Source organism: Octopus bimaculoides, chromosome 3 (assembly GCF_001194135.2).
Source record: "Octopus bimaculoides isolate UCB-OBI-ISO-001 chromosome 3, ASM119413v2, whole genome shotgun sequence".
In the NCBI taxonomy this organism is placed as follows: Eukaryota; Metazoa; Mollusca; class Cephalopoda; order Octopoda; family Octopodidae; genus Octopus; species Octopus bimaculoides.
In genome coordinates this window covers 166,404,639-166,416,172 of record NC_068983.1, presented here as the reverse complement: position 1 = coordinate 166,416,172, position 11,534 = coordinate 166,404,639, and the positions used below count along the sequence as shown (strand labels likewise).

The following is an 11,534-nucleotide window of genomic DNA, read 5'->3' as shown; positions in this document are numbered from 1 at the left end:
ATATATATGACATGGAAGTTATTCTCAACCAAGACATTACATCTGTATCTGATGCTGACATTCATCAGTGGTTTTTTTCCCCATTGTTTTGATGCACTATTTTCTACCATTAATAAAACTGTCAGCATGGGTATGCTTGTATTTCTAATAGTGTGGTTAAGTATTTCACTTATTCAGCAGCCTAACAATTGCTTAGTAATGATGTGTTCTAAGAAAGTCATAATTTAGTTATCAGTAACTATTATCATTGGTGTTAGGAAGGGCATCTAGCTGTAGAAATCAAGCCAAATCGGATTGTAACCAGCTGCAGCTCTCCTGCTTGCCAGCCTTGTCGGACCATCTAACCCATGCCAGACTAGAGAAAGATGATGATGATCACCCCCACAATCATCATCACCATTCCACTGCCATCATCATCACCACTACTACCACAATTATTTTAATATCAATTTTTACTATGTTTGCATGGATCATATTTGTCTATGTTGGAGGAAGAGTTTTCTATGGTGGGACACCCTTCTTGGCACCAACCTTTACTTGTATCCCAGTAAATTAACAATACCCCAGTGATTTAGGATTATTATTTAGTATTTAGATGCAGTTATTTTTTAAAATCATCTTTGTGTGTGTGTTCCATATCATGGTTATCTGCTTTGAAATAAAAATTTTTCTAGAACTGTTCAAGAAAACCAATGCAAAAAATGAATTTAGATTAATCAGCTTTGTGAATTTTTTGGAAGAGAGCCTTGTTATCTTCTATTCTTGGGAAATGTAATTCAGTTTGATATTATTTAAATGCATCATTGTACTCATTTTCTATTGTAATTTGTGAAATGGCAGCTGGACAAAGCAAACAGTATTTATGTGGGGAAGACATGGAAGAAGATTCTTTCTGCTTTGGTGCTTTTGTTTCCCTTGAGTATTCCTTTTGTAATCAGTATTTGAGAAAAATAGAATATAATGCAATTAGTTTAATCTCTTTGAAAACACATAGAAAGTGAAACAGCTATGAATTACTGTAATTTTTCTATTTGATGGTCTAGTTCAATGTCTCATAGCTTGCATATAAATATGGCTCTGGGTAGGTGACTTGTGTCTAAAGGTTTTTGTCTTCCTGTACTAAAAGGTGTGTGTTGAGTGACATTCACAAAAGAAGAAAGAAATATAGAATGTCTGATTTACAGCAAATGTATAGAACAATTCCAGGAAAGAAGTTTGCACTATATATGAGATAGTGTATGTATATATAGAGTACAACAAGAAAACCACTTACATTTTACATTTGGTGCTAGTGGAGTTAAACAGATGATAACAGTGTCTCTATGTAACATTTATTAGGGATGGTGAATCTGATTTTGTTTGCTTTTTTTTGCCCTGTAGTTTTAAAAGGGTAACCTAGATAAAATCCAACACAATTATTTGATAGACTTGCTTTTGAAATTCTAACTTTATATTATATTTGTTATCTTTAAAACTATTTTGTACAAGCTTGCACATTGCTAAAACTGTGCACCCAGAAAATAATAGTACTGCAAAATGCAGTGTTAAATCACAATCTTCATTGTCTGTTAAACTCTTACTGTGGGAATGCAATTAAAATAAAATGGCGTTAAAGTAGCAACTGTTAAAATAGGTTATTTAACCCGCAAGAAAAATGCATTTAGCTACTTAAGCATTTTGTAGATTTGTGGAAAGTCTAAAGCTAAATTTTTAAAGACACCCAATAAAACAAGACTTGTTAGATAATGTGGTTAAAAGAAATTATTAAATTTTAGGATTTTTCTTTTTCAGTTTATTTTTGTAAAGTTGTTTGGTTTAAAAATAAACAACTTGTTTTTTACCCTTTGACAATAGAAAAACAAAACAAATATATATTTTTCTTTGTTTTAATTCTCCCTTTAGGAATTCAGTTTGACAGCACTTTAAATTGTATTTCTGGTTTGCACAACACAATCAAAAGTATTAGAGAAGCTAGTTTTTGTGCGATGCATATCAAAAGTAGAATTCCCCAAGCAGACTATTGAAAATATTTTGAAAGCTATTTCATTTGAGAAAAGGAACTGTTTTACAATTCATTAATTCTGGGTTACTTTTATTTGGTCATTAATAACCGTTTTTACATTTACATAATTCAGAAATTAAACTTTCTGGTATGGTTGGAAGTGGGGGTGGGGAAAATAGTATACATTAGTTTGAAATTATAAATGCTTCTTACTTACACTTTATTTAAAGCAAACTACAAAATACCATAAATTTTGCTGTGAAATTAAGTCATTCAAATTATTTATTTGGATGATGTTTTTTTTAAAAAAAAAAATTGTTCTATGTGCAGCAGAAAAACCTTCCATATTTTACACAGCCATTTTTGTGGCACCAGTCAAGTTAACCAGGGAGTAATGATGTCTTCATGTAGTTAAGTGTTTTACCATTTTTTAAAACTTACCATCATGGTTTGGACCAGTGTATAGCATGACTTTGCTGTTGAAATAGTTGTCAAACTGTAAAATGTGGTATGTCTTGTCATACCTTGAGCTTGAAGTTCTTTTCCTACTTGTATCTTTTAATGGATTTACTTCTTGCTTTAGCTTTTATTTATTTATTTTAAGGCTTTATAGTAACTTCTAAAATACAGTTCAAATCTCATAAACAACAAAGATAAAGTACTCGGTGTGAACAGGCTTTTTAAATATGCGACATCTTGATCTCTTCTTAGAAAGGTGTGGGTTTTGTTTCCTTTAGATTGAGCACAATAATGAATTGCTTTACTATCCTTAAAAACGAATGTTATTCCACTCAAATATGGTGGTTGTATTTTTTTTTTTTACGTCAAGGCAGTAAATCAAAGACGGTCCAGTTATGCCCATCCTTTTTATTTTATCCAGGACCACTTTCTCCTATGTGTTCTTTTTTTTAACTTCTTCATTACCATATTTCTGTTGAGATACATTGCCTTTGCTTAAATTTAGTCTTAAAATAACAAAGAATCTAGTAAAATAACTTTGTACTTTGACGTTATTAAGTTGGTGTTTGGAACATAAATATTAACATGAAGGTTTGTATTATCAAAACCAGGGGTACTTCAGGCAAGTTAATATTAAAAGGTTTAAGCTGCTTGACAATGAGTTGAAGGAGTTTGGCTGCTATTTGTTATAGCTTAAGCTTCCCTCTGCTTATTAATGTCCTTATTTTTTATCATCATTATTACATGTATTTTGCATTATGAATGTGTTTCAGAAAGACAAATATTAAAAAAAAAAAGCAAGAAATTTCTGGATTGTTAAATAATCACCATCATCTTCCTTTAATACTGACTTTTTCATGCTTGCATTGGTCAAATGGAATTCATTGAGGCAAATCTTCTATGGCCTTCTGTGCCCTTCCTGTTTCCAAGCCAGGTGATATTTCCCCTTGGCTAGACATGTTTTTAATGGAAGATTGAAATTAATATCACTTATAAGATAATGATACTCGTTTTACAGTCATCATGTGAAGTCCAGACAAGGCCATACATACATACATACATACTTATGATGGGCTTCTTTCAGTCCACCAGATCCATAATGCTTTGGTTTGGGCCTGAACCTGACATCATATGATTGGGAAATGAATTTCTCAGCCCCGTGCTTTCCACATTAAAAAACAAAAAAATTTGAGACATTTAAATAAATGTGAAAACAAGAAAATCTAATATTTGTAGAACTGCAGAAATTAAGTCTGTTTGTTTTAAATATGAAAAAACAAAACAAAATGATTACAGTATAGAGAAGTCAGCTCTTAGCATGCTCAGTCAGCGACTCTTTTTTGATTTCTAGTTGCAACTATTTCAGACCACTGATATCACTAATATAGTCTCGAGGAAGAACTGATGTTACCAACTTCTTATTTACCTTTCCTTAAAATTCTCTGTCTCTTCAAAACACAATTTTTGGCTTCTTTTAACTAAACACACAAATTTTTGTATGGGCTCAGTATATTATTGATCATCATTTAATGTCCACTTTTCCAAACTTGCATGGGCTGGATGGAATTTGTTGAGGTAGACTTTCTGTGGTTGGATGTCCTCCCTATCACCACTCCACCCCTGCTTTCTAGTAAGCTTAATATATTCTTTGATCAGTCATGTTATCCACAGAAAACTGGAAATGAATGACATTGCTTGTATGACGGGGGTACTTATTTTACAGTAATGTTAAGACAAAGGTGCATGCACGCACACACGCACGCATGCACACACACACACACACACACACACACACACACACACACACACACACACACACACACACACACACACACACACAACTTTTTTGAGTTTGAATTAGAAATGGCTGGGCAAAGTCCAGAGTGCTATTACCTTTGTTGGGAATAAAGGGCCTCTCCCTCAGAATGAAAAGCAGATTGTACAATATACTGTATGAGCGGCTATGCTACATGGTAGTCAGACATGGGCTGTGACTGCAAAGGACATGTAAAGGCTTGAAACAAATGAAACTAGCCTACTTCACTGGATATGCAATGTCAGTGTGCATGTATGACAAAGTGTAAATGAGTTGAGAAAAGAAAATAGGTTTAAAGAGGCATCACAGGTAATGTGCAAGAGGCAGGAGTGTGCTGGTATGGTTATGTGATGTGTATGGATGAAGACAGCTGCATAAAGAAGTCTCTCTCTAAATGTGGGGGGGGGGGACGTGTGGAAGAGGAAGACTGAGAAAAATGTGGGACAAAGTAGTGAAAAATGATCTTCAGATGCTTAGCTTTTAACAGAGGAGATGACAAAGAACTGAGACAATCGATGCTGTGCTTGATAAGACCCATCCAGCCAAGTAAAATGGAGACTCAAAAGGAGTGTCCTTTATGCCCCTGCTCCAACATCTCATCTCATCTTCCCAACACCTCCATCTTTCCCCCACCTGTGCTCACCATTCACCTCTCAGTCTCCTCTCCACAACATATATCTTCTTAACCCCTCCCCTCTACTTTCCACTCTCCTTTCACAATCTCATGAATTTACCCACCTACTCACCCAATCCAATCCTTGGTCCCACTTATATACACCTCCCTGTAACTTGACTGTACCCCTGTCATATCTTCACCATCTCTCCCTCTTCTCTCTCTCTCTCCCACTAAGGTAGCCATGTATCATCTTTACTACAAGATGTCTATTTTTGTTCCTCAACTCATATTCTAACCTCTCATCTGGCATTAAACTTTTTCAATATTACACCCCAATCCTCAATTGAGGTGTCCTATCTTGTAAATTATTTGATGACCTCACTGGTGCTGGTGCCATGTAAAAAGCATTCAGTACTCTTTGTAAAGTGGTTGACATTAGGAAGGGCCTCCAGCTGTAGAAACCATGTCAAAACGGATGGTAAAGCTTGGTACAGTCTTCTGACTTACCTTGTGTCAAACTGTCCAACCCATGCCAGTATGGAAAATGGATTTTAAGTGATGATGTCTAAAGGCTATGGTAAGGGAAGTGAACTTCTTAATCAAACAGCCACACTTAAATCTAAGTACTCTGTATTCAAAAATAAGAGAGATTAGAACCAAGCACTGTCTTGGCCTTGCCATAAAATAATTTTTATCAATATAAATATATCTTTTGAATGGTGCAGATGTAGATTTGAGGACTGCTGAGAACTGAAATTGATTAGGAGCTGAAATGAAATAGCTGTTCTTTCATTCTTATATCATTTGACTCATTTCAATCATTTGAATGCAACCATGCTGGGGAACTGCCTCCACAGGTGAAGAATTGGGATCTTGAAGAAAATTACATAAAAGATTTTCAAGTTAGAATTGCATTCAAAATAGACTGGAGATATGTGGTACTGTAGATCCCTGGTAGCATGAAAGTGAAGGGTGGTGAATAATTATTTCTTTTTCTATTACCTTACAAAAACTTAGGCTATGCCTTTTCAACCACTCTTTCATAGATTACTTCATATATGAAAGTACTTCACCCACTTCAAATTTTGCTCTTTCTTCTTGATTCTTATTTTATGTCTGTTCATCTCATTTTATGTCTGTTCTCATGTTTATTTTCCTTCCATTTCTGGCTCATTTTAAGGATCCAGTGTAAGATTTAAATTCATGTCTTCTAATAATACCATAACTATGCTCTTGAAATAAAACTATATAGATTTCTATGTAGATAGAAATAATATTGGTTTATTTTGTAATCCAATAACACATCATCCATTAAAAAAAGTTTCATTAGGTTGCAAAAAGTATTTCATGGTTTGTAGGTTCAAATAACTTCCAGATATTTAAAGATTCCCTTTATCATTTTGTGCCTGTCATTACATTTGTCTAAGCTCATACACAATCACCCAGAGTGGATATGCATATATGCAACTGTTATTAAAATACTGTCAAAATAAAAATATTTCTGAAGGCAAATGTTGACCTAGTTTGATAAAATTATTCTTTGATAAATGGAAAAATTCATACTCTGAAATAACTTCTGAATGTGTAACAAAACGAAACAAAAACAAATTTCATGACATTCTGAAATTTAATGCTTAATGAAGATTTATTCTATATCATCATTGTCACCATTTAGCGTCGGGGGAGGGGGGGGTCCCTGCTGACATGGCTTGGATAGCCTCCTCCTCCTCCTTCCATCATCATCTATTTGAATTTCATGCTCAAGCTTCCATGCTGGCATGTGTTGAAGGGTTTGACAATGTTTGACTTAGTCAGGGGACAACAAAACTGTTCAACCCATGCTAGCATGGAAGGTGGATGTTAAATTCTGATTATGCAAACAACATGGGTGCAGGTGTGGCTGTGTGGTAAGAAGCTTGCTTCCCAACCACATGGTTCCGGGTTCAGTCCCACTGTGTAGCTCTTTGGGCAAATGTCTTCTACTATAGCCTCGGGCTGGCCAAAGCCTTGTGAGTGGATTTGGTAGATGGAAACTGGAAGAAACCCATCATATATACATATATATGTATATGTATATATTTTTGTGTATGTGTTTGTGTTTCTTCCTCCGCCATCGCTTGACAACCGATGCTGGTGAATTTATGTCCCTGCAACTTAGCAGTTCTGCAAAGAGACCAATAGAATAAGCACTAGGCTTACAAAGAATGAGTCCTGGGAGTCGACTTTTTTGACTAACATCCTTTAAGGCGGTGCTCCAGCACGGCCACAGTCAAATGACTGAAACAAGTAAAAAGAATTTTTTTTAAAATCATAGAATGAATCTTTATTAAAGCATTATATTTCAGAATTTCATTTTTTTTTTTTCATGAGACAAGTGTTTCTTGGCTTCATGGAGGCAATGACCAAGACCTTTGGCATTATGTCATGCTTGAGAAGAAGACACATCAAGCCGAGCAAAATCACAGTCGTGGCAGATATTGGTGTCACACAAATGGCACCCATGCCAGTGGCATGTAAAAGCATCCATTACATTCTCAAAGTGGTTGGCATTAGGAAGGGCATCCAGCCATAGAAACCATGTCAAATTAGACTGGAGTCTGTTGCAGCTCCCCAGTTTACCAGCCCTGGTCAAACTGGCCAACCCATGCCAGTATGGACAATGGACGTTAAATGATGATGATGATGAGTTTGTCTAAATAGCAGTGAATTGCTTGGAAAATTTGAAGTTTTGGAGTTGATTTATACTGCTCTTTACTGACTGATATGCCACTATATCATATTAGAAATTTAGAGGGGGGAGATGAGTCAATTACATCAACCCCAGTGTTCAACTGGTACTTATTTTATCCACCTCAAAAGGATGAAAGGCAAAGTTGATCTCGGCAGAATTTGAACTCAGAATGTAGCGACAGATGAAATACCACTAAGCACTTCGTCCAGTGTGCTAATGATTCTGCCAGCTCACTGCCTTGATGATAATGATAATGATAGTAACTTCAAATTTTGGCACAAGTCCAGTAATTTCTGTGGAGCAAGCAAGTTGATTACATCAACCTCAGTGATAAACTGGTACTTTAGCAACCCCAAAAAGACAAAAGGTAAAGTCAACTCTTGGCAGAATTTGAACTAAGGATGTAAAGATGGATGAAATGCTGCTAAGCATTTTGCTGCCCAGCCTGTTAAATGTGATAATGATAATATAATCTCATGTAATAATGAGCATAGTGTTTTTATATATTTGTATATATGTATATTTGTCCAGAATCACGCCGGACGCAGAAGAGGAGAGGAAATAGTAATTCAGTGAAGGAGAAGTAGTGAGAGTAATAGCCCTGACTGAAAGGGAGTGAGAGAAAGTAATAGCAATGAGAGAAAGGAAGAGGTGATAGATTACTAAGGAAGGAAGGGGTGAAAAAAATCAGCGTTTCAACTGTGTGTGTGTGTGTGTGTGTGTGTGTGTGTGTGTGTGTATACAAGGGAAGTAATTGAATGTTTGTGTGTGATTATTATCTACCTTATTTTGTACCTTATTTATATATAAAATACTACAATTAGTCGTCGTTCTTGATGGCACGTGGTCAGCTAGTAAGAATAACAATGGTTTCTGATTTAGGCAGAAAGCCAACAATTTTGAGGGGGTTAGTTTGTGGATACTATTGAACCCAGTACTTTACTGGTACTTTATTTTATCAACTCTGGAGGGACAAAAGGTAAAGTTGACCCCAGCTGGATCTGAGCACAGAACATACTGGACCAAATCAAATATTGCAAGACATCACTGGGATCATATATACACATACTTGGATAGATTTATAAGTTCAACTTCAGTTGTGGTTCAAAAGTTTAGTTAGGCTCTCCAATCACATTACATTTTCTTTTCCCTCTATTCTTTTACCTATGTTAACTTACATGACTTCAAATATAATTACACAAAAATATCTCATAGGCTCTTTTAGGAATTTTTAAATAATTGTTGAATTGATTTGAAATGGTAAAAGGAAGTTAGAGCAAATAATTACAGTTCAAATCATATGTATGATGGTATGGAGGAGATATAATGAGTGTAGTTTCTTTGCAAATAGATATTGAAGTTATGTGCTTTTCTGGTAAACATTAGCTTGTGGCTTTTGTAAATACTAGTTCCATTAGAAATGGGTTATACAGAGTGTGAGAGAAAACCTTCCCTATTTTACATGGCCATTGGTGTGGCATAAGTGAAATTAAGCAGATGGTAATAGTGTCTTCATGTAGCTAATGATTTGTTTTGACTTTCTTAGTTACCATCATGGCTTGGACTGATGCACTCTGCTTTTGAAATGTGTATCGTGAATGTTGAATCTTAGAGGCCTTTTTTGCCACTCCTGTAGTTTAGACTGATTATTAGTAGAGAGAAGTCTCCAAGTTAATGCCTATAGGTGGATCTAGTAGTTGGTTGATTTGGGGAAAGAAAATAGCTTGCTGGTAAGATGGTATTTAAAATTTTAATTTGAACTTGACCTACTTTATAGAAACAATTCTTAAAAAAATGATAAAAAGTAATTGGAAAGGGTAAAATTTATTAGGAGTGCCAGACTTTAGTTTGAGAGGAAATAAAATCACAAATTGTCTGAAAAACAAAGAGTAATTAGTGCAATTGAAATTTATTCCTAGTTAATATCTTAATATGAAGTAGGAAGATATAGTTAGAAAGGGGAGCTGCAAAAGAAAGCAACTCTTAAGGAAGAAGGATTGAACCGAGTGTGTGAAATGGATATAGTGGTGAGGAGGAAAGGAGTGTGCTATACTGAAATATAAAGGACATAGTAATAGTATGGACGTTTAAACGAAAAGGGGTCATTATAATTTATAGGAGAAAAGATGGATAGATTTCCATAGTACTCATTAGACTTTTCAGATAATTTGTGATAAGAGATCTGTCTAAAAGAAAAAGACATTGGCCACGGGAGAATTTCTCTTCAAAGAGATGTATTTGGGCCTTGTCAGTTGAAGGTCTTTATATTATGTACCATGTTCTTATTATCTTTTAGTATCATCGGTGTTATTCTGTGTATCATATTTTTTTTAATATCTTATCTGTGTTTTAATATGCATATAGTAGTAGCATATGTTGATGTATGGCATATACTACTGGACCTATAAAAGATGCTGGTAGCCATTGAGACAGAGTTAGCCTACAAGCATGCATCACCATGCCAACAACTCATGCAAAGCTTACACAAATATGGTTTGACCAATTAGCACTGACTGACTTGCTTATGGCTGAGACTGGGACATCAGAGGACATGCATAGGTTTACCTGCCAATCAGATTCTAGAACCTTCTGGGCCAATAGTGAGCTGAGCTATTTCAAGAGTTTTATCTGTCAGTTGTTTATTACCCTTGTATTTTAGGTTCTTATCTCCCAACTTTCTCTCCTATTTACAAGCTTTAGCTTGTAGAGTTAATCAATGACTATTCATTATATACAGTGATTCATAATGTGCTGTACCACTTTCACAATTGTATTTTATTGGATGTATATTGGTCAACTTAGTGAGGCAGGTAAAGAAAATATTTGGTAACTCAGGCAAATCTTAATGTGGATTATTTTCAAAACGTACAGCCTACCTGACATTGAGAATAGATAAAGAAGATGGGACCACAAACTGCACTAAAAAAGGCTAGGCGAGCGTCTATTTTGAGAGTGATTTGTTTTTTAAGGTTAAAAGGTTGTTTTGTATGCCAACATATATAGTATCAAAATTTCCATTATAAAATAAACTAAATTTAATTAATCTGAATTCTTTTCTTTCTTTTCTTCCCCACCTTCCATTTTCAGAACCTAATAGTAACATTGTATTTGATTTTTCCAGGACTGTGAATTATGTTACTCTTTTTCTTTTTAATTTGTTATTGAGAAAAAGAAAGGGTCTTTTCAGAATAAAGGGTAGGGGTTATTTAACATAAAGAGAAAGTGTAATTTGGAATAGTTGAGAAAGAAATCAAAATATTGATTGTAGTCTAGAATATAATTTCTCTTAATTTACCATTGTCTTTTTGATCTTATACTAGTAACATGTATTTGTTGCCATATTTTTGTTCAAATATCCTAATTTTCTTTCTGTTTTGAAAATAATGAATTTAGTAAAATAACTGTTACATTAAGTTGATGTTTGAAACATAAACACGAGATATTGATGGAAGGTTTTAAATCTAGATCACTTAAAAAACTGTGCATTTCCATCATAGAACTGGGGGTGGTTTCAGGTGGGTTGGTATCAAAAGGTTTAATCAGTGGTTTATTTACTATCCTTTTTCTATTTTGCAGATATGAAGATACATCTTCAGGACAAATTTGTACCAGCCCTGCATATCATGTGTAAGTATTTCCTTTCCTTTCTTTTGTTTTTCCAAGCCTTTGACATTACAAGTTGTGATATTTCTTTTAAGGATTAAAAAATTTTTTTTACTTGATTGTTAAACCGCTTTGATGTTTAAATGAAGGAACAAAGTTTCATGAAATTTACAATTTTGTTCTCATATATTTCTCTTTTGATATAACAAAAAAAAAAAAAAAATTGGTGTGGCAAATATCAGGTATATAATTACGAATTCAATTGTCTTTTATAAATATTATTTCAACAATAACACATACAACTCAT

At 34.4% G+C, this 11,534-nt stretch overlaps 1 protein-coding gene across 8 annotated transcripts in view; it reads left to right on the top strand.

The window, feature by feature from the left end:
• Positions 1 to 11,534, top strand: part of LOC106867341 (rho GTPase-activating protein 39) — a 452,309-nt gene that overhangs the window by 99,173 nt on the left and 341,602 nt on the right. For all 8 annotated transcript variants that reach the window (XM_052966674.1, XM_052966678.1, XM_052966677.1 and 5 more), the window contains one exon: positions 11,201 to 11,251. In XM_052966674.1, coding sequence (XP_052822634.1) covers positions 11,201 to 11,251 — 51 coding nt within the window. The remainder of the gene's footprint in view (positions 1 to 11,200; positions 11,252 to 11,534) is intronic.